Source organism: Nyctibius grandis, chromosome 5 (assembly GCF_013368605.1).
Source record: "Nyctibius grandis isolate bNycGra1 chromosome 5, bNycGra1.pri, whole genome shotgun sequence".
Classification (NCBI taxonomy): domain Eukaryota; kingdom Metazoa; phylum Chordata; class Aves; order Nyctibiiformes; family Nyctibiidae; genus Nyctibius; species Nyctibius grandis.
The window spans coordinates 84778314-84802483 of NC_090662.1; the positions used below are offsets into that span (position 1 = coordinate 84778314).

Sequence of the window (24170 nt, forward strand, 5' to 3'; positions counted from 1 at the left end):
GTATTTCCCTGGGGTCTAATACACCAGATTTTGCCTAGTCTTGTGTACTTTAAGTAAGAAGTTTAAACAGTGTGCACTGCTATGTGTAGCAGGACAGGGTGGCACTCAGAAGACCATAATGCATTTAACAATGAACACCAGGTGTCCTGATTCCTTAGCCACCTTGAGACCTGGTGTACTGCCACGTACAGCATTAGTTTGGAAACCTGGTGGGGAAAGAACATGGTTTCTGAAAAACCTTGGAGAATTTAAGAAAGTTATTTCAGAATTAAACATTTTTAGTTTGTGAATTCTGATTATAGAGTTTTCTTATGAATAAATCTCCTTGGAAATTCTGAGGAAAGCTGAAAAGTAGGCTAAAGTGAAGCTAAATTATTGATCTGTTGCTCTGTGCCCCACCTGCTCCATTGATTTAAGAGAAATAACTGACACAATTCTTTCTCAGGCTACCTAAATAAGAGTATTCTCCATGAAGACTACTGTACTGGCACGCTCAGTTGAAAATCACTGTGTCTCTTAACTGGATGCTACCAAACAGCAGTTAATGCTTTACCATGTGCATACTGCAAAGACAGGGCCAGAAGTGACTGTTGCTAATGATGATAGGTTATTTTGGCCTCCATGCTGGTCAGCAGGCACCTTGATGGGTGTTTTTAAGTTTCAGAAAGTTGAGTAAATCCAGCCAGAAATTTGGCTGATAAAAAAAAAATAAGCATGACTGATTGAATTTAAGAAAAAACTTCAAATGCCTTGCTTAAGATATTTTACTAAATTATATAATGGATTTAGCACTAGAAGCATGACTAAGAAATCATGACACTCTTTTTGATGAAAAAAATGTACTCTTTATAGCCAGCAAACTATTCTGAATATGAAATGTTGCTTTATAGTGGAAATTACTTTTTTTGTGGAGTTTTTTTTCCCAGTATGAAGAAAAAGCCGTGACTGATGTTAATCCAGGAAGTTATTTTCTATTCTCTACTAACCCTCAAAAGGTCAAGGAGGAGCTTTGAACAGATGCGAGCTGGCTCAGTTGATTAAGAAACTTCATGCTCACCTGAATCTATAGCCAACAGTGTACAACAGTGATGCAACTAGTGTTACTTCCCCAAATACTCCATTTGTAGTCAAATCAGCTGGAAACATCCTCCAATGTATGTCTCAAACTCATACCTCAGGATCAAAAGCAGGACGCCATGGCCATTTTCCCCTTATACTAGCTCCTATAACCTCACATTCCATTATAATTCTTATGTAAAAATTTTTTAGAAGAAATTTTCCGGACAGCTTTTTAATACATACTTGGAAGCAACTCTGAAGTATTTCTGGATGAAATAAAACGCTATCCCGAGAGGCATGAGGGCGACAAGGAACCATGGAGTGGCGTAGGAGATCATTCCAATGGCTGACAGGCAGAGTAAGGTGGACCGGGTAAGAGACTCCAGGGTAGGAGGAATGTGCTAGAGCAAAAAAAAAACAAACATAAGGCAAAAGTCAGCGATAGTACCGTGAGATGTGTTTTCCTATAGAGGAACATAGGGAAAGTGGAACAATACCACTGTGTACTCATTGATATTCTTGTTATATCAGTAGCCTTTATGTTTCTGTGGGTCTACTACTCTAATGTGCCGAGGTTAAAAAATGAGTCAGTAGGTTTTTTTCTAAAGGTCAGTGTTTCAAAGATCGTGGGGAAATAAAAGCCATTTCCACCTCATTTATGTAACAGGCAAGAAAGAGAAAATTGTTCTTGATATCCCAAATATTTAGAGAAACAGGCTGTTTCTCAGAGCCTCTTAATTTTTCTTACATGTTCCCATCACCCTTACATTCAGGATTATTACTCATCCAAACATTTTATTTCACGTCCATAGCGAAAGCATCTCTTCTGCTCCCTGAATGCTCTAAATTCACTTGTGCTACAGCCAGGATGGAACATATATTTGTCATGTGTTCTCCCATATAGTTAAAGTTATTATATTCTACCCTGTTTCCTGTTTTGAGCCCAAAATCTGCTGTTTTGCTAATCCAGATCTTCCAATAGAGGCAACCAGTCTGCATATGAAGACGTTAAGAGCCATCATCTCCCACCATGTTTATTCTAATGGTTATCTGTCCTCATTGCTACGAATCTGTGTGTACTTTCTATTTTGAATTTGTCTATTGTCATTCCCAGAGCCTGGTTTTGCTATACCTTTTTCTACTGAATATTTTAATACATCATCTTATTCAATAGCTAAGTGAAAATTTACAAAGCCAAGATGAATATATTGATAAATATATTGATAAAAAAGAATATATTGATACGTCTACCTGGTCAATGATGTTTGTATCAGCAGAGAAGCGATTTAGAATTAGCCCCAACGGAGTCATATCAAAAAACCTGTTGAACAAATTAAAAACAAAAAGTTACCTGAAAAGGAATTCCAGTTTTGAATAAAAAGCCCGATCAGACAGAACACAGAGCTGTGTCCAGACATTTTCTAAAACCAAGCAGTAAATATGAATAACATAACACATCATAATGTCTGCATCCTGACTATCCAAATGCTTCTCTTGGCATTCCACCCCCCAAACGTTTAAGTCTCTTCTTCCAAAAACCTACTATCTTGCCCCCTGCTCTTTCATCCACTCTCCCTCAACATTCAAGATCCCTTCCAAAGATCACAGCCTGTCCCTGGCTGCTACTCAACCTTCTGCATAGTGCTGGGCACCAGAACTCAGTTGTTTCATAAAAGAACCATGATAGCTGTACTCATTATGCGGGCATGCTTCTGGCCATCCTGCTGCCTGTGAGAGACTGTGGTTCTCGTGCACAAAACCTGTCCCTGGCCATCAGAAGAAAACTGGTGTCCACATTGTTTGACCCCATGTCCATTGCTCAGGGTCGGAGCTGGCTGCCCTGGAGCTAGAACTGCATTCAAAGCTTTCCTTGACACCCCAGCCTTGAAGGGGGTGCCAGCTATCTGACATGTTTCATCCAGATGAAAAAGAGGGCAGAATGTCACATGTTCTGACATGGAATTCCACCCCCCCCACACTCCCCCCACACTCACTTCACTAATTTTTTTCACTTTTTGAGGCCTTGAAGAAAACAGGACAATTACAAGAGCTTTTCACAGGGGTATTCTCTTAGTTACAAAACGAAGACAAGTTTTGGCCATGTAGGTTTTCAGAAAGAGGGTTATTTTTGCTGTACCTGATTGGTCCAAGGATGATCTTGTTGAGGAGATTGTGGTGTAGGTTCTTGGCTGCTGTGAGACCCATCCACTCCACAGTCAGAGATGTGATGAGGCAAAGGACAATCCCTGCTCCAGAGAGGGTGCTGAAGACAGCTACATGATAAGTCTAATAAAATGACAAACACATCAATCCTAGAAATAAACACACATTTCTCTTTTCTACTAGGAAGTTCCCAAGGTACCTGGTACCAATCAGCTAGTATGTCACATCACTTATATTACATAATTATATTAATATAAACTTTGGGAAATAAAAGAATTATGACAGAACTGCAATTCATTAAGTTCACATAACTAGAAGATCTGGCAGTTCTAAGATCCCTCAACCTACTGACTTCAAGACCTTGAAGTGACAGTGATAGTACTTAAATAGTACTTAGAACTGTGAAGATAGACTAACTGGACAAATACAAAAGTATGCAAATTGTTAGCCAAGAAACTCAGACAACCAAAGTAGAACCTCTCAAGAATTGAGGCATTTGAGAGACGTTGGGAAGTTCCACTTATTAAGTTCAAGCACCACTGAAATTCCCAGAGCAAATCCTAAACTAATCTGCCAGGGCTATAACACATTTAAGCCTTCTGAAAGTTTACTAAGTGGATTCCAGTGAGATACGTGTATATGAGTCAAATTTACAGCTATAAGCAGATTGTACTTAAGTAGTATATTTGAGAAATTTTTTTTCTGGCAGGACTTTACTGAACAGCCGGTACTTAGGAAAATGGGGTCATTGACTTAGGTGTTAAAAAATCCAGATGGAAAACTTTAGTATGAGATTCCTTCCTTTGAAAAGTCAATCATTTTTCTAACCTCAAACATGCTTCTGTTTCAGTTTTGCGTGTTTGAAAAGACTGATCAAATTTGAATTGTCTTCTATTTTATCGTAAACAATTCATCCATCCTGTATAATAATCAATCTTACTAGATCTGTCTTTCTAATCTATCTGTCTTCTAGATGAACAGCAAATAATTACTTTAGAACATTTTTTCTTTTTTTTTTTTTTTTCCCTGTCAAGCTCCAAGATATGGCCCACCTTATTTGTGCTCTTATCATCAAAGTTCCTGACTTCATTTCCATTGTCCATGGATGTCCACGTAGCAAGCGAATAGTCTATGGCCACTATAACTGAGTGTTTCAACAACTTTGAGAAAATCATCAGAAAGAGCAAGAAAAATCCTCCAGAGGTTAGGTATCTCCAGCAGGTTTTCCACGGCATCTTTGTTCTGAGCCTCAAGACAGTTGACATATTATCATCTTCATCTTCTTCCTCTTCTTCCTCTGTGACTCAGACATTTAATCAAGTTAGCTTGGATTTAGTACGAAGAATTATACCTGGTTTTACTGGATTTGGTTGACTTTTTTGTTTGGAATTTTTAATTTTAATGGCAAAATTAAATTTGCCATTTAAAAACAGCAAACACTTCAGACATATTTTCATTAGACTTCTCCTGTGCTCTTTGAGCAACTCTATAGACTGCCAGTCTTTGACTAGTTACAGTTTTGGTAATAAATATTTTTGTAAGTCTTCAGTATTGACTATTATAGTAGAGACTAGGCCTTTCTGAACCTGTTCAGATGCTTTTATTATACAGTCAGTGGAGCACTTTGGGTCACATGGAAGATTCTAGAAAGCTCTCCAAAGCTTTCCATCCAGATGCTCTGTCATCTGTTGCATGAAAGAACTCGATTTTTCCTTTAATCCTGAGTACTAAATTTTTGTCTATATAAAAGAGCACAGCCGTGGGATTAATGTTTCTTCTAGTCCCACCTTTGACTATATAATAATTGTTCACGTTATACTAAAATACAATTGGTGGAAGACTTCTGCTACGGGAAATATATATTTCATAACATATGCATGAGCATAAACATTACATTTAAAAATAATTTTTTTTTCCAGGTAATAAAAATATACATCACAGCCTTGCAGGTGGCACTTGGGGAAGAGAAACCTGCCCTTGACAGCCCCAAACTGACAGCATTTCCACCCATTTCTGATTTTGAAGATTAAAAATGAATTAGTGATTTCTTGAAAGTTGAAAATCTACACTTTTCAGGACACAGAGACTTTGTGTACGTTCCCCAGGTCACGTAATAAGCGTGGATGACCTGGAATGCAATGTCAGGTTATTTCTGCCCTGAAGTTACTGATATGTGTTTTAACTCCACATCCAAAAAGGAATTGAAAATAGCTACAAGTTTGATCACGTGGTGATACATTAAGAGCCCAGAACAGATACCTCATGAGGGACGGGGCTACAGATGATTTAACATTATTGTGCCAATGATTAGGCAGAGCTACCTCAATTTGCATACGTAACAATTCTTACCATTGTTTTACTTCTGTCTCACCTCTCACCACCTTCAGGCAACACGAATTATCAAAGAAATTAACTTGTTTTGGTACACCTTATCCTTGCACAATGTTTAGAGAAATCTACAGAGAACCCCTTAAGTCATATTCTAAACAGGTTGAAGTATTGGACTTCCCACTATTATTACCAAGTGTCATCAACATCTTCACACTTCATTGCTAAGAACTGCCAGCCATTCAAGTGGAAAGGCAATGACATATGGTAATAGAATAAATAAAGGGAAATGATATACCTTCATCTTCATCTTCCAGTTGTGATTTGGATTCTCTGGGGTACATGGCCCTTCTAAGAGTTTTTCTCTCAAGAGTAGTCTGGTCAGCTTCCATATCCTGTAATAAGAAAACTTCTTTATTAATTTGAGAGCTTACCAACAGTAACCTCAAATACACTATTTGGATGATTTAGCTCACAGAATGCAAAAGCACGGTATTTTAGGATTTATCCTTCAGAAAATCCTGCCTTGACCACTTTCTTCCCTCTCTCTTTCTTCCATTCTTTCATTCCCTCTCTTCTGGAATGGTAAAAACTTCAAAAATAGTCTTTGAATCCTAAATGCTTATGGCAATATCAGAATAAAAGGCTAAGAGATATTATAGGAAGTCTCTTAGTCCGCACCTTGCCCCAGCAGAGGATCAGTTGTGCACCACATTTCAAAAGGATGTTTGTCTAATGTGTACTTTCAAACCACCCATGACAGTTATGCCACACACTTCCTAGACAATCTATTCCAGTCCTTGAAGGTCCTTACAGTTCATGTGTTTTTTCGCTACTGTCTAGTTTAAAACTTTCTTTCTGACATGGTTTGGGTTTTTTAGAAATTAAGTGAAAAATATTTATTTTCAGAAAGGTCATCCTTGCCCAAATGCTCTTATTTACCTTTTCCAATTCTTGGTCTTGGCGATTCATCAAAGTTTTCCAGTGTTCATATAGCTCAATATCCTTGTTTTGGATATCTTTTAGTGTCCCTTCTCTAAGCACCATTCCATCCTTCATTGCTATGATCTAGGGGAGAAAGCATCCAATAGGCCTACTCAGCAGCATAGATACCATAATCACTGACCTGGATCCTACAAGACATGCCTCAGTATTGGTGAGATTACCATTATGCAAATTTCTGTGTTCATTTTATTCAATATTTTATTAATAACTTCTTAAGTTTGTTGACACAGCTCATAAGCTGAAACTTCTATAAACCATGCTTACCTATTCTTGTAAAAAGCATGGACAAGGAGTAATAAGTAATAGTCATATTTGCAATTGAGTCATAATTCTCCAGTGGGTTTCAATCAAACAAAACCTACACAAATAACATAAAAATAAAATTGTTCCTTCTACTATAAAATCTGTATTACATAAAGTGGTAGCTAGCCACATGACATATGGAATTAAGGAGGGACTCTATTACAGAGAAAAGTAGTGATCTCATCAAATGTTATTGTGCTAACCTCAAGTGTACATTCATCATTAGCAAATCTGCGTCATGGTATCTTTTCTCTTACCCAGTCAGCATGTGGTAGATATTGTAACTTATGGGTCACCAGAACAAGAGTCCTCTTGTCTTCTTGCAGAAACTTCAAAATCCCTTCCTGCATTAAATGATCACTTAAGTGAATGTCCAGTGCAGAGAACGGGTCATCCTGCAATCAAATCAAATTAAAAAATATTAGAACAGGATACAAAAATTAGTTTTATTTCTTTCAAGAGTTTTTTAAAAATAGAAAGCATGTGCCATTACTAATGTGTCATCTCTCTCTAATGACCCAGACTAGTCAGAGGGCTGCACTACAAAACAGCAAGCTAGAATCCATTGCTCTTCAGTTCATAGCAATGGACTCAGTCAATTTTTTGTGTCTAGATGTGTGCAGTGCTGCTGCCACACTGACAGTGTGGAGTAATCCTGATCAGGAACAGAACTGGAATTTCCCATCCAAATTTGAAAATGCCAGGATCCAGAGCCAAGCTTGGGCCTAATTTTGATGGGAAACTGGCACAGGAAAGATAAAGCAGAGTTAAGGACTGTTCTAATTTCCTCCAAACTAAACTGCAGATGCACTTGGTCTTCACGGTGAGTGAGTGTGGGTAGCAACAAGACAACATTCAGATGAGGATATTAATATGCAAACACTTTTTCTCTAAGAACACAAGTCCCTGGTTAATTTTGAAGAGGCTTAAACAGCCCCTTCATGGGCAGTAGCCTCCTGAAATTCCTGACATGCCTTGAAATCAGTAAGAGAGAAGGGAAAATTTGTCCAAATCCAGAGCACTCTGCAGGAGAGTGCTGAACCCCCAGTCTGTTCATTGCTCACAAGTAGTTGCATTATGGTGCTTTTCCTTACCAGAAGTCCTGCTGATTTCAGTGGGACTATGTTGATAGTAGGTCACCACTGAGAGCGACCAGAAGTTAGACAATCTGTTCTACTCTTCCAGTGTTAATCTCTGTAGGAAATCTCACTTTCATCAGTCTCCCAGTATGTTTTGATGCTGCCTCTGGTGGATGTTTATTTCCTATGTCTCTAATTTGGATTTGGAGTTGAATACAAGTCCCTATAGTTTTCTAAATCTGACATAAATTTTTCTAAAGCTAAATATAAGGAATGACAGTTTTACTACTAACCTTCCATTATCCATATGGAGAAGAAATATCTTACCAAGAAGACAATGTTGGTGTTCTGATAGAGTGCTCGAGCCACACAGATTCTCTGTCGTTGGCCGCCACTTAAATTAATTCCCTAATGAGTATAATGGATCAGAAATATGCATCTTTGAATAAACATTATGATAGGACTTTGGAAATGTGATTTTTTACAATTATACAGAGTTCTAATAAACATAAAAAGCTTTGTTAAAATTATAATCCCGTTGATAAACAAGCATAATCCTCATATAATATCAGAAGAAAAATGATTATTCACCAGCTAATTATGAGTAAGTGTAAATTATGAAGAGCTTCTCTAAGCACAGTAGGCTGCTTAGATTGAAAAATGCAACCAATACTAGCATCAAATTCTGCAAGCAAAATATAGGAGACTTTGATCAAAAAATCAAAAAGTTTTTTTGATCAAAAAGTTTTCAACTTTTTTTTGCAGTAACCCCTGGTGAATTACAATTATTTACCAGGCCGGCAGCCCAATACAGACTAGATCTGTCTCAGTGACATCAGAGAGAGCCTTCTCAATACATAGGCTAAGCAGACATTAAAACATTCATATTATTTACCCTTTCTCCAATTTCTGTCTGATCACCAAATGGTAGTAAGTCAATGTCAGGCTGCAGAGAGCACGCATCTGTAACAGCTTTGTACCTGTAAAAACAATACGATCATTTCAATTATTTAACCAGTCACTTACTTTGCTAACATAAAAACCTCCAGCTCAAATTCACTACTAAGTTATTACGGCTCTATGCTGGTTGTATAATTGCAAAAATAAGTAGGGCAAAATGATTACTCAGCAACTAAATGTGGAGTGTTATAAACTAAGGATTGTAAAAAAAGACATAATTATTAGAGATCTTTATTGGCAAGCCTACTTTTTAAAGATTCAATTACGTAAATTATTGAGTACATTCCTCCCTGTCACTGAGCTGTTTTACTGGATTCTGGAATATTTGAAGCCATTTTCCAATGAGTTACTATTCTTCCCCCTTTAGGTGCCTCCTCATTTACTTCAATATGATATGACAGGACAAAGGAACCTTACAGTGCTTCCGATCTTGCCAGAATCAGGAAACCACTTGCAAAAACTTGACATTTGTTGTGAGATTTCTAGGTCTGTGGGGTATCACAGATGATCCGCTAATAAGCAGCTGGGATCAGACTACCTGAGTGGTGTAATTCAGCCTTGCCTCTTTGGTATGAGTGAAGTTAGGCTGATGCATGCAGTAGCTGAAGAATCTGGCCCCTGAAATTTTAGATGTTTATCTGGATTCTGAGATATTTGGTCATTGCTAAGTTTTATTAAGTGGGAATGGAGTCACACATCTTAACAAAGCACACACTGAGAGGAATGGGATGTATATTTAATAACTTAAAGAGAGTGTTGCCTTTGAAAACATCAGCAATTTATTTTCCCTAAGTCAAGTCACTTTTTCCACTGCATTTGTTAACTGACCTTTTAGAAGGACACAAGAAGCAAGTGCTGGATAGGCACAACAGAAGCTGTGCACCTCCGCTTTCACACTCCCTTCTCCTGTATTTCTAAAGGAAGAATTAAGGTTATTTCCTTGAGGCACCCCATCTTCATATGTGTAGTGTTTTTGCAAAGTGGCTGCTCCAGTAACTTGATCACAGCAGGATTAGCACATAAGCCTGGTGGAAACATGCCTAGTATCCCTATTTCCAGAGTCCTCTGGCAACCTCAGGCTCCATTAAACAAAACAAAAACATGTCAGTGATCTCCAAAGATGGGATTCATCTCACGTAACTTTAGCTGCTTGAAAAATACACATATGGCTTCCGCTGTATCCCATGGAGAGCCACTGCCGCTGTGTGATTTCTCACAAACATCTTAGACATGCAGTCTGGTTAGAGTGGGAGCCTTGAAAGACTAATTTAAAACAGAAGACTTCCTTTGAGATGGCTCAGGTTAGCTAAATCCACCCCAGTGTTGATGCCCACTGATGTTCTTCAGAATCTACAAACTTCCTCTAGAAGCAGAAGCCAAAAACTCTTTAAAAGAAGCTGCCAGGTGTTTTTTGCAAGGGGGCTGATATTTACCTCTGTTTATTAAATGGGCTCCCAAAGATAATGTTCTCCTCCACGGTTGCATTCAGCAGCCACGGCTTCTGAGCTGCGTAAGCCACTGAGTATCTGTTTCTACTGTAGACAGATAAAAAGCATTAGCAAAAGGCAAAGCACCCGCATTATGAAATGTCTGAGAGTCAGGTTTTTTAAATCAATTTCATGAATGTGCATTCATAAAAATATAGGGAAACACATAGGCAAAGCAACTGTTACAAAAGTGAAGAATTTTAAATTAAATGCTTTTGTTAGAACAGCACCCACTCTCTCCCCTGATGGCAAAATCTACACTCTAGGTTGTATTCTATTCTACTATAAATGGCTGGCACCTACCTCAATTTAGTAACTGCAATTTCAATCCAAAGGCAAATTATAAATAGTCAAAAATATTAAATTCTCACAGGAACAGTTATTTGGTATTTTTTTCTCTAACTTCAAAACAGGTAGTGAAAACGCACTGTTCAAATGGCATCAGGACACTTGACTTGCTGCTTTCTGAAGTTTTAGATTATTTTACATGGCCGTGCACATGAAATACTTTTTCCTCAGCGAATGTTTTTTTCCTTTAAATCTATTAGATCCTCTGTGGACTGACACGATATTAGAAAAGAGAACAGTTCAATACAGATTCAAAGGAATCACTACAGTCTCTGAAGTGCTTATTAGATGTACTTTAAACATGTCTAAATACCTAATGAAATGTGTAGAATAGGGATATGAATGTTCTTTACTTCTGGCTGCCTATGTATGGCAAAAAAAGGTGATGTAATTTCAGACAGTTTTCTGAGATGCCCAAGATGTGTGAGGAAGGAGGTGTGAACTGGTATTGGCTTGTGGATCTGAACACTTATCTTCCTTCTTAGTCTCTTCGATGGTATTGCTTCAAACCAACTGTTTGATATAGCTTTGTATGTAAGCATCTAGGATTTGCTATTGAGAGAGAGGGTGCTAGGGTATGAGAAATAGCTGGTTAGAAGCAGTCAGTAGTATCCCAAAACTTTTAGGAGTTTTAGCAGTTCAGTATGCACTAGTATGAAATACGTCCTCAGGATTATCAGGTAGCAAATCACGGTGTGGCTCCCAACCACAGCTATGTGTGCCACTACTTCTCTATCATTTATGACGTGTTTTTAGTTTAGTTTGTCCTTCTCTTAAACCTGCAGGCCCTTTCACTGAAGCCAGGGGTGGAGCCACTGCTTGACTTCAGCTGGAGAACAGCCGGCTTCTTTCGCACGCTGTGTGCCCTGCTCCATCACACAGCCGTCAAGCTGGGTTACAAGCAACACGAAATCCAGTGCTGATCAGAAAACATGCAAACACATGGGAGGGTACATGTAATGACATCTTATATCTAGAGGCTCTGTCTTGCAAGATACGGAGCACAGTAAATTCCCAGCGATGTCAGATGGGAGCTGGGAGCACTGAACATCTTTCAGACAAGACTGAGGTAGTGGTACAATGGCTGGAGAAGATTGGGATCCACTGGATTTAACACAATCTGTCAGTTAATCCTACAGTAAATGATTATCGACATGGTAAGAAAACACAGAGATGGCTGAAGGGTATAAAAATGAAGATTTGAGGAAATTCTGAAGAAATGAATAAGCATATTATGATACACTAAAAACAGAAATAATACCTTCTGGATGCTTCGAAAGAAGGTTCAGTTTCATTTACACTGTAAGTTATGGTAAATGACATTTAGTAAGCAGGAAATACAGAGAATAACATTTTGTGGAAGTTTTATATACAGGGAAACTGGAGTTAAGTACATATTTTAAGAACTCAGTATCACTTTTTTTTTTGTTGTTCTTAAAGGTAAAATAAACAAGGTCATTAAGGTATATAGCTTTTCTAAATACAACAGTTTCACATCTATAGTGCGTAGTTGCTAAACAGGCAAGCTATGTTGTTAGAAAATATATTAAAAATGTATTAAAAATGAAAAGTGTATTGTAAAACCTATTAAAAATGAAATTATTAATATTGCCTGGGCACATAAAAGGTTGACAAGCAATAAGTTAGCTTCTCCACACAGTTCTGCCAGTGACCTGCGAAAGTTGGTAACTAATGTCAGATTTCTCCTGGAGCAAAAATAAGCTTTGCAGATATGATTTTGCAAGGTGCAAACACACTTTTGAAACAGAACAGATTTTGAACCTGTTTATAGCAGTAAGGCTGCATCAAGCCATGCATGGCACTAGAACGCATAGGCTTTTCTTGTCGACCTCCACTTCTTAAGAATCATATCCATAAATACATTTTAAAGAACATGCAATGACAGTAATGACATGAATGATTTTGCAGCTCCCTTTGTTTGTTAATTGACTTATTAACAGTGTCAAAGGCATGAAATGGCAGTCAAAGCAGTTCTGGACCAGCGACGGTGCTCATGTCCAGGCATGGCGATGCATCACTGCAAAGGCAAAACCTAAAAGAGTAAGTGTATGCCAGGTAAATGGAAACAGGAATTAGAAGGGACTAGAAAAATTATATTAATGTGTTATTTGCCTGACCTAAAAAAACCCCAAACAAACAAATCCTCCCCTCCCCGGCCTATGAATCCTCCAGATTAAATATTTTACTGCTGAGACAGAAATGTCTGCTGGCCTGCTGAGATACCAGTAACTGCAGCTGCACTCATAAGCAGAGGATCCAAGTCTGGCAAAGGGCATAAAAATTCTAATAGCAGAGCCCTCATAATGTGAGAATCACGTATTAAGCATCTTCCCAAAATGCCAGAACTGAGACACGTTGCTTTCTGTGCTGCACATCAGCTCTCTGAGAACTTTGATAATTCATGCCTCCTAAAGTGCACAATCAGTATGTTTCCTTTGTGCACCTGTCACCAGAGAAGATGTTACATCTGAAGTGAATAAGCCCTGTAGGTTATCTCAGAAGGGTCAGAGAGCCATAAATTGAAGCTCAAAACAGACATTGCTTCAGCAGAGTTGGTCCTTTATTCATCAGAAGCTTCCAGTCTTCTCTACAATGGAAAAAAGTTACAAGAAAGCAAAAGATGAAGTCTAAAGAGAGATTAAAAATAGGACAGAAATTAGGTCAAGCCAAACAAAAAAGAAGAAAACCTAAATTTCCTCTATTTAAAAAACCCCAAACTTATCAGCAGAGCATTGCAATGGTAGAGAAAGGGATAATGCTTTCATGTATACATTTGGGAGTGCCCTCTGAAGTACAATTTAACAAAAACTGGGCACAAGCCTTGCAAGACCCCTTGCAATTCCATACCAGATTTAATGTGCTTGCCATTATAAGCAAATAGATTAACTGAATGAGCAAGGATTAATTTTAGGATCTCAATTTCTTAAACTCTTCTTCCTTAGTCAGAAATTTCATTCCATGCTTAGCTTGACAAATACACTTTAATTCTTCCAAATTCTGAGTGAGATTTCTGTGAGAACCCACATTCATTAATAATCTCATGAATAAACACATGTAAGACCTTTGCTGAGCTGGGGCCTTCACAAATAAGGGGATTAAATATTTGGTCTTGTACTTTGTTCCCATACTGAATCTGAAAGAGTGATGCAATTGCAGGGCATGGAAGTGGGCTGAAACTGAAGCTCCTGAGATTTCTAAACAGAGTATTTTATTTTCCAGCTGGGATTATTAATCTTTGATCTTATTTCTTTATTTATTGAAATGTGGCTGTTTATACTGATTTTTATTCTGTACTATGAAATATACGTAATCCCCAAAATGAGGCATGGTGAGTTCAAGTCTGAAATGGTAAGAAAGACCAAACTAATTAGATTGATTAGATATTTTTGTAAGATTTTGAATATATAAACTGATCTGTCAGAAATGTATTTAAATCAAAGTTTTTAGGAAAAGTCAAAAAGAAACCTTGTTGAAGTTTGGACAACTTTTATGCTAACTCTGGATGTTTTAAAATAGACTAATGCATCTCTAAACAGGCCTGGATTACCTCAGCCTACAAAATTAAAAGGGAGGAGAAAAAAGGGATACAAAATCTCTAGGATATCGCTGTAATGGCAGAATGAACCATTTCCTCTGCTAATATAGGCAAGAGATTTGAGGCAGGACAAGGACTGAGCATCTACACAAATTCTGTCCAGCAGTTAGGAGGAATTTGTTCCCGTCCCTCCAACCAGCCATAGCAGCACAGCAGCACTGGTAGGTATGCTGACTTTGGCTACTGACATTTACCTGGCTGACCATATATCCATCTATGCGTAACGCCCTTCAGTGTTTTCTATGAGCTACTGTGGTTTCAACCTTTTGGTAAGCAGTTGCACTTAGTAATTCTGAGGGGAGCACTGACTCTTCCTAGTTTTTTTGAAGCCTTCCATATCTTGAGGGCAGAACAGGCCATTTGGGAGGATCTATTTCATATTTCTCGTGTTTCCCACCCTTTCCACTTAATACACAACAACCTGTTTGCACAGAAACCAGTTCAATGTACAGAAAGTGTATACCAAGTGAAGGGCTTCCACTTAGTCATTCTTCTTTGCTTGGCAGTCTGAGAAGATGGTTCTGACTGTTTGGTTTGGTGTATACGAGGGGAATACATGTCTCTGCATATTCCCCACATCTGTCCCTGTATAGTTAATAACTCAGATCTGAAACAGGTTCAGCTGCATCCGGCTAGCCTCATGCTTGAGTGTTTAAGAAGTCTCTCTACCTGGTTGCTCAGTGAGAAAACAAAAAGCCAGCTCCTTGTCTAAGGTTTGTAATGTGTCTGAGGCATGTCTCATATCACAGAATCACAGAATGGTTAGGGATTGGAAGGGACCTCTGGAGATCATCTAGTCCAACCCCCTGCCAAAGCAGGTTCCTCTAGACCAGGTTTCACAGGGTCGTGTCCAGGCAGGTCTTGAATATCTCCAGAGAAGGAGACTCCACAACCTCCCTGGTCAGCCTGTTCCAGTGCTCTGTCACCCTCAAAGTAAAGAAGATTTTCCTCATATTGAGACGGAACTTCCCATGTTTCAGTTTGTGCCCATTGCCCCTTGTCCTGTATAAGTGGGAAGAACTGAGATCTGGCCCGTAAGATTTGCCCTGGCCAAAAGCCCATCTCTCTTACAGAGAGATACACTAACAAGCTTTCTTTCCTGAGACCCCAAACCAGTGACAACCCTGGCAGCAGGACATACAGCGCTCACTGCAGATAACCACAACAGAAACAGGGTATTCAAGCCCCATGATGGGCTTTCACAATGATGCATTGCAGGATTCCCCCAATATAACTGGGGCTGAAATCAGATCCATCATTACTCTTACTGTGTTGTTACACCTGAATTTGTGGGGAATTCACCTAGCCTGCATTTCATCCCTGGATCAGTAGCTTCGTTAGTCATGCATGTGGAATCGTATGGAAAGGGATTTAAGAAAGTCAATAGGACCTTCATTATGGTTGTGTAAAGTATAGGATCCACTTAGTTAAATACCTGAAGTATCCTTCTGTATTCATCTGTCTGTCAGGCAGTCTGAAATTATCAGCAAAACATAACCGTGTTTGCATCAGCTATATCACAGTACCAAATTACAGTTTGCAACGAAAAAAGTCACTCAGTAAGGCCTGAGATGCTTGCTGAAACCCGAGTTACCTGTTTGGTTATGTACAGGCTGGTAATCAACTGGCAATATGATCTTAATCCCTCTTGAACAATGTGAAACTTAAATAGTATTTCATAATCTTTCTCTAGTATCTTTCTAAGATTTTCCTTTTTGTCTAATCTTCCTAAGAGTCCATATCTTTCTCTAGGACAAATTTGATTCTTTCTCAAATATACCTTTGAAAACAGCTGTGCAAATAATTTTAAGGTACACTCCACTCCTTGTATTTTCTCAAACTACTCAGAAAAAAAATGCTTGATTGTGAAGTCAAAATCTTCATTATATATCTCAAAGAAATTAACTGTGGTTAAGTAACATATTCTTCTTCCTTCAAAGCTTAAACTCACATATAATTAAACTAAAGTTAGTCTTGCCTTGGCTCCAACTGTACCTGCTACTCCAGTGAGATCATACATTTAGAATAGCAGACAGTGAAATATGGCTGGGGAGCAAAAAATGCCATGCATACTAGCACAGGAAAAGCAAAAATATCCAGTCTGCAAGATTGCTATAAGAAAACGATGACAAAGGAGGTTGCTAGTTAAGGGATGGGGCAACAAAATATTGGTCTCTCTGACAAAATTCACCCTTTCTCCTTAAAAAGCTAATTAAGAAGAGTTTGGCTTGGTATTTTTAAGGAAACAGAACTGATCTTTAAAATCAAAGAACAAGTCTTGGGGATACAGCACATCCCTTCCACAGCCTCTGCCCTGCCTGGTCTTGAAGAGTGGTTGCTGCCCTGCTTAGTTTCTGTAGGAAGTTCTCATTCACTGGGTCTGAATTCCTGTGGATCACAAGGCCTGATCTCACTGGCAGTTCCCTCTTCAGCAACAGCTTCTTCAGAGCCTTTAGTCCTTAGGTATTTGGTGTCCTCAGGTTGCTTTCTGAATGTATTACTGTGAAGAGGAACACTGACTTCCATAGGTGAGGTTTGGGCAGATACCAGGGAAGGGGAAAAGCATTGCTCACATGTTATTATATCACCTTTTTTTCTGCTAGCAGCAGTATCACTGCGTGGGAAAGACAGCCTTTCCTATATGCTGGTACCCCACTACTGAAGAAGCTCCAGCCTGTCATGCTTTCACAGGTGTGTACAGTAGCAGCATAACAATGCTGACAATAATCTAGATAGGAATTCAAACTGGAGTGTTGTTTTGCCTTTTACATGTTAACTATCCCAAGCCTTCAATACTTCTTGTAGAATTTCATTATTCGCACAACTTGAGTTGCAAGTACTATCTGAAATGTTACTAGACTACAAACACCTCGTTGTTCTTACCAAAATGGGGTTTAGAGACAGCATGGTAATGGGTGCTATTTGCTGTAAGACTGTCTTCAGTTACAGTGAGTACTGTAAATCCAGAGCTGACTCTCACCACTGAAGACTACTGGATAACAGGAATAGTATATGCTTTCTATTCAGGTCATTTGATAGGGCTAATATATTAATATATTATAATATATTAATATATTAGATATTAATCACCAGACTAGCCTCTTTCCCTTCCTGAGGCAGTCAGATCTGAACCATGAACAGAACAGCTATGAAAATCCTTCATAAGTTGCAGGTGATGCCCTCCAGAGAGGATCTGGTTGATGAGAATCATTTAATCAGTTCTGAGACATGAAGTTTAGATTTCTTACAGCAAAACCCAGCTCACCTCTTCTTAAATGAATATGGCAATTAATAGCTATATGAAACGTACTTGCTCCAATGAACCTTTCCCTCCAGCGTCTGCATCTCTCCCAATATAGCAAGGAGAAGCGATGACTTGCCACAGCCAACTTGACCCACAATCATTGTCATCTGACCTATGATAATAATAATAGTAACAAAAACATTTTCAAAAAAAGAAAAAGACCAGTTCTACTCAAGTACACAAGGCCCAACTAGATCCAGTTCTAAGCCACTTTAAATAGTTGGTTAAATTTGTTAGCATCCACTACGTAAATGGGCAATATTTCATGTATTCATCTGGGGAAATATACATTAATGGACAGTATAAGTACACACTGATCTCCAAAGGAATGAGACTACTGCTTTGACATATATTAACATACATTGTATGTGAGTGTGTTACCTTATTGAAGTTTTTAGCGTCAAATGATATAAAGTGGGGAGTGATTATTTATTCTGTGGTTCCATGAGAATTCAGGCCAATCTAATAAAGTGACTGCAAGTGAAAGAAGATCCATTACTCTTTTCTCCTTTGCTGTACTCCTCCTTCCCCCACCACCATTTTCCTACCTTCAGTCCTAGACTGTAGCGGCAATGGTGCTTCTCAGATCTTCCTGTAAACTAATTGAACTCACTAACTGTGCTAGCTAGTGCATTTGCCAGGTAAGCTTCTTGCCAGCTGGGGAATTAATGGTCTTATTCCTTCCAAAGGAGGTAAACTCTTAGACTGGCTCACCCAGCTTGTAAATCCATGGCCTTAAATTGTAAACTCCTTGGAGCAAAGACCTTCTGCTGGTGTTGTATGTGGCACTGGGCCAGCACAAAGAAGTGTTCGTCCATGTATAGGACACCTAATGCTACAGTGAAACATGGTATAGACTTTGGGATTACCGATAGTACTTTGGGATTACTTAATACCTATGTGACATCTAAGATGTGTCAACCTAACATAATAAACTATTTTAAAACTAAGCACTTGATTGACAGGATAAAAAGATAAAATATAAGACCATCTAATAACATGAAATACCCATAGATAGTGTTAGGAATTTTACAATAACAATAACAATAAATTGCTACTTTTTGCACTTGCTATGTAAGTCTTCCAAAACAGATCAATGTTTTGTAAACCTGTGGAACTCCTAGCCAAAAGACGTTGAGGATGCAAGAAATTACAGGAGCTCAGCTGGACAAAGAGAAATTAATTGAAAGAGAAAATCACTGAGGATTTCTTGACAGACAAACTGCATGAGGCTCAAGGCATTCTCTGAGACGAAAATAGTTGTGAACTGGGAGACTATAATGTTGAAGGATGGTAGGAGAAATATAACATATGAGTGCTGTGTCCCTGTGCACCCACAGGTATCCACTGCTGGAAATAAAATACTGGATTAGATGGATCCTTGGTTTGAACAAGTCTGGAGTTCTCCCTCTTTCTTTTTTTAATTTATCTATTAAAAATAATAATGATTTTTTTTTGCAACCATCTTTTTCATATTTGTTCTTACTCTTGACTTTGTTCCTGCTGTTATAAAAACTATATAAACTATGTAGGCACATAAAACCATTTCATTTTTTGTTTATTTATAGTAGTTTAGGATGATGATATGACCAATACAGTTCATGACCTTGTATATATTTTAACCTTCATTTTTTTCTTACAAAAATCTAAATGTGTGTTTTTGAGCTTTTCACAACATCAAGAAATGGAATTAGTAGCAATTCGATATTACATATTTAATGTTTAAAGTGTGCATTTATCCTACCTGTTGGGATTCTGATGTTTATGTTGGACAATGTAGCTAAACCACTTCCCCATGAAAAGTATCCATTGGTCACCTACAAAACAATTACCACATGTCAGATATATAAACACAAGAGGGAAAAAAAGTAGAATGTCTAGTTTGTATTTAAAATATGTTACTGAAATAAATCTGTGATTAATAGACATGGTGAGGTAAGCTCATACACAAAAAAAAGCAAGTTAGGTTAGTAAAGATTGCCAAACTCAGAAAAGTTTGTGAATGAGAAAAGTTATATACACAAATATATATACTGTGTGAAATGCAATACAGAGATGATCTTGAGTTGAACTCTACCAAACACTTTAATTCTGTCAAGTATAAGATTAAAGACTAAGAATAACAATCACAAAATCTCACAGGTGACAATCTAAATAGCATAGCTTATCGAGGAATGAATCCCAAAGTACAAATTAATATTCACAAATTTTGTACTGGACATAAGAAAAATGTTCCCCAGTGTATGGTAGCCTTTTTGTGCTTCCTTTGGAGTTGACAGGGCCATGAAACATTCTTGGGAAAATTTGGCCAATGTGACTTCAAATAATGTCATAATAAATTACATGTCATAATAAATGTCAAAAAATCATTCAAAAGTTTTGATCTTGGTTCTAAAAGTGAAAGAGAAGTGCATGAAGGGAAAGTCTAAAAAATCTGTATTAATTTCTGCATATCAGATTACCCAGTTTTTGTTCCTTTAGACTCACGACGCCTCTGTTTTCTGAGAAGACAGAGAATCATGATAAAGAGCTGGTCTGTAACGAATTCTTCTCTTCCTCTCACTTTATTTTTGGCTAAAGTGTTAATTTATTTCAGGGCTTGTTCTTGCAATGGACCATTTGCCTTTGGAAGAACAGCAGCAATTGGGCACTATCTGGTACTGTTGCAGGAGGACCTGCTCCTCATAAAGAATGACACAATGTTTTCAAACTACCTTGATTGCAATATCATCTATCTCCACAGGACGTGTTTGCTTCCTTGTTGGCTGTTCATAGCTTTCAAGCTGATACCTCAAGGGTTGCCTCCTGTTAATGGCCTTGGTGTGCTACATAGTGAAATGAAGAAAGGAGAAAAGTTTGAATTCTCAAGACAAGACAGTGTTTGGTTCCTTATAAAACAGGAAATCCATTCCCTTTCTTACCACCATTCTAGGTCACAAGAAGAAAATAGTGCTTTTGTGATATTAAAATTAAAATGTGTGATAATAAAGCCACACTACTGTGATGCACATTTTGTAATGTTTCAAACACCCTTAACTGGATCATGGGGAATATCTTTCTGATTTTAGTTTCCCACACATAATCATCCCAAATTTCAGCTCTGTCATCCTCCTCAAACCACTAGGTAAGTCTGCCCTACCTGAGGTAGCTCCAAACAAAGCTGTGTCAGTAAAAGTGTAATGACATGCAGAGTTACCAGTTTGGTTCTTGGAAGCAGAATAGCTGCAGGAGCGAGAAGCATATCAAATTAGCTTGTGCAGAGCACCTCGCTAATGCATAACAGCGATTGTGGAGCTAGCTCATTCAGAGCTACCTGTGGTATTTGTAAGCACCACTGTATTGAGCTGAATTGGCATAATCTTAGTGATTTCTTACAGCTGGTCTGTCTACAGTGAATGATTTAACCTTTACACATATTACCTTTATTTTTCCCTCTCCCCATCATCTAGATTTTGTCTGTCTCTCTCTGTAGGGCTGGGCAAAAGGTGGACAAGAGAAATAGAACAAATGCTGAAACAATTTCATTTTTGTTTCCTTTATTATAATTGTTAAGCCAGAAAAACAAAAAACATGCTGTTTTGGGCTGGCAGACTAATTTAATTCAGCTCAAAATAAAACTTATTTTGTGCTAATCCTTTCTTTCTCTTTCTGTCTTCAAGTTTCAGTCACATTTCAAATGACATAATCAGTTTGAAACAGTTGAAATACCTATCTTTAGAAAAACGCCAAAATGAAAAAATAACTTTTCCCAAATTATCTCTCTTGGGTTTTTTTTTCCCTCAAATTTTACTCAAATTCACTATATGTTCAGCACTCTTGAAACAGCATTTTGGAATAAATTCCTATTTCACAAAGTTTGGTGTTGTTTTTCTCACCTCCAATTCTGAATTTCCTAAAGCAGGAATCAGTCCTACCTAAAGATGCCCAACATATGATGGGTTATACTGGCAACATACAGTACAAACCCCAGAACCACAAGAAATGCACCTGGGCCTTTTATAAAAGCAGAGAAGGACAAATTTGAACCACGTGTAAATGTGTTGGTGTGTTATGGGTTTTTTACTACTACTGGCACTTCAGCAATGCTTAAATGTGTTTGGGGACCCTTCATGTCATAAAAACACAGAGATCCCGACATAAAAGAGGCAAAGCTGGCCAATGTTAGAGTCAGGCTGGAAGCCAAAACTCCCGAGCCCTATCAGCTAGGCCACTAGCCTTGTATGGGCTACCTGGCCTCTCTGCTTTGAAATTCAGTGTCACAAAACAGAACTTACAAGTCCTGTGTGCTTCTTACAGGATTCGTAAGCTACAGAGCTGTCCCCACCTCTCCAGCTGTCATCTCCAATCTCATCACTCAGGAGAAACTCATTCAGCTTCTGTACACTTGAAAGAAAACAGGACAGTGAGTTAAATAAACCCAGGTTTCCATTAGTACTTTACGATTTTTGTGCACTACAGCCAGCAGGATGTATCAGAAGTGTTCCAAAAGAAGTTCACAGGATACTTTTGATTTCCTATTGGACTGTCTGCCACCCCGATGGCAAGTGAAAAATTGTTTATGTGGAAGAAGGACAGATGAAAATAATTAAACATAATACTGGTAGCTGGGAACAAAGATGAGATCTAGTCATGTGAGTGCCACTAAAGCTCTGTGGGAATGGTTTCCATCTTGGCAGGCTTATCTCTTCTGTGCCTTTCTCATGCCTACACACAGTCAGAATGCATAAATGAGTCATTCACCCACCTACAGCCTCTGAAAATGCCAATGCACTAGGTGCATCCTGAACACAGCTTTTGCATACACTGCATGCAAACAGGACTGACTACTGCACAAATCAGCACAGCCATGGCCAGCCTTGGAGAAATACAGCAGGGCTCTCTTTGCCTACTTCTTAAAACTGTCCCCTGGGAAATACAGCACACAGGTTCAATTCATTCTTCATCACAGAAAGATTTCATCCTTTTTCTGCCCCACTTCCTTTCAGAGAGCCATGAGCACCTGACTCTTTATCGTTCTGGGAAAGGGATGAACAAAAGCACCCACCGGTCATGGTGAAGCTATGTTACCTTGCAAAAACTAAAATCAAGGTGCATTGAGCCAGAGACTGGGAAAGCAGAAGTACATACGACTTCAGATCAGTGATTTAAACATTAATCTGCAAATGGCAAAGTAGTCTTGTTTCAAGGCCTGTCTGAGCATTTTGTATGAAATTATCAATACATGTTCAAGCCACAGAGATACTGGTTAGCATGAAAGTATTGCTCTTGTCATTATTTCCTCCTGCCAGTATACCTGTTCCTGGTACTCTTTTGACAGGAAAATTTACCTAACTCCCACATCAGAATTTCAATCTTACGTAACTGCCTCAAGCAAGAATTTATCTTCTTGTAGAAGGTAAAAGACCTCATTCTGATCATCTGCCTAAGAAGACATCAACAATTACTTTGCATTTGAATGAGGACAGGTAGCCTCAAAGCTTTCATAGTACTAGAACTACTCTTTACAATAAAATGGAGATTCTGACCAAAGTATAAGCACTTAATCATAACACAAATGTGCGCATACTCATATGCATGTATTTGATTGATGATAGAGCCATGGGGCCAAGCACGCATTCTTCATTCTTCACTTGGGGGACTTGATGTTCATGGGAGAAAGATGTTAGGAAATAAGTTTGCCAAAGGGTAAAGTTTATTTTGGCAAATATGGTCTTTAAATAATATCCTGAGGGGTGGCCAGCAGTGCTAAAGAAAATGTATATACCATTTTGATATTAGGGCTATGCTAAACATAGTGCAGAGATGTAGAGGTTGGGATGATTTATAAAGGAGTCTTGAGATTTTCCACTAGTCAAAAATCATTTTCAACCTAGGGAAAATCTCTCATGTGGCCCCGCTGTGCCAATAAAAATAAACCCTATTTAATTATTTCTTTCTAAAAAGTGAGTGTGGTGCTGGCAAATGACAGCTGTAGAGCCTGAAGTCCCCTTGACTGCTATTTGTTGTTATCGTTACCCACCAAAAAGAGGCAGTGGCAGGAGCAATGCAATATCTTGCCAATGTGCCTCAGTCTTGGCAAGAAGGAACTATGTTTCTGCGTGGGAAGGTTAGTTCGGTCTTCACATCCTGCTAGTGCTTGGCATCTGACACGTTACTGCCAGTCAGGTGTCAGTTTGTGCCTCTTGGGACATCTCGGCGTGTGTATATCTACATAACTGCCCCATGACCATGACTCTTTCCATACAGACCACTGACACAACAGCCAAAAGTCTGAAATTTGACTTACAAACAACCAGCTTCCTTGAGATTAAGTGCTCTATAGCCCAGCACGAAGGAAGATGTTTTGTTGGGCTATTTGCAGAAATAAATGCCTGGAACATATACGTTTCTGATGAAGCAACACATTTTACACATTTTATGAGTTCCTTTTCCTTTTTTTTTTTTCAAAAATTTTTTCCACTTCATGCCGACTTCCTCACTGTCCTGCCATGCAGATCCCCAACCCTCACAGCCAAAAC

The 24170-nt window shown here is 38.4% G+C and overlaps 1 protein-coding gene across 11 annotated transcripts in view; it reads right to left on the minus strand.

The window, feature by feature from the left end:
- Positions 1–24170, minus strand: part of ABCC9 (ATP binding cassette subfamily C member 9) — a 77081-nt gene that overhangs the window by 18850 nt on the left and 34061 nt on the right. For 4 of the 11 annotated variants that reach the window (XM_068402271.1, XM_068402270.1, XM_068402268.1 and 1 more), the window contains 16 exons: positions 21927–22035; positions 20367–20477; positions 19397–19469; positions 17659–17764; positions 15784–15822; positions 11994–12032; positions 10331–10432; positions 8833–8917; positions 8265–8345; positions 7116–7253; positions 6493–6618; positions 5849–5945; positions 4275–4519; positions 3197–3345; positions 2311–2380; positions 1303–1460 (listed from right to left, as the gene is read on the minus strand). In XM_068402271.1, the coding sequence (XP_068258372.1) occupies positions 1303–1460; positions 2311–2380; positions 3197–3345; positions 4275–4519; positions 5849–5945; positions 6493–6618; positions 7116–7253; positions 8265–8345; positions 8833–8917; positions 10331–10432; positions 11994–12032; positions 15784–15822; positions 17659–17764; positions 19397–19469; positions 20367–20477; positions 21927–22035 (1728 nt within the window). The remainder of the gene's footprint in view (positions 1–1302; positions 1461–2310; positions 2381–3196; positions 3346–4274; positions 4520–5848; positions 5946–6492; positions 6619–7115; positions 7254–8264; positions 8346–8832; positions 8918–10330; positions 10433–11993; positions 12033–15783; positions 15823–17658; positions 17765–19396; positions 19470–20366; positions 20478–21926; positions 22036–24170) is intronic. The other 7 variants (XM_068402279.1, XM_068402275.1, XM_068402274.1 and 4 more) reach the window with 5 other exon arrangements.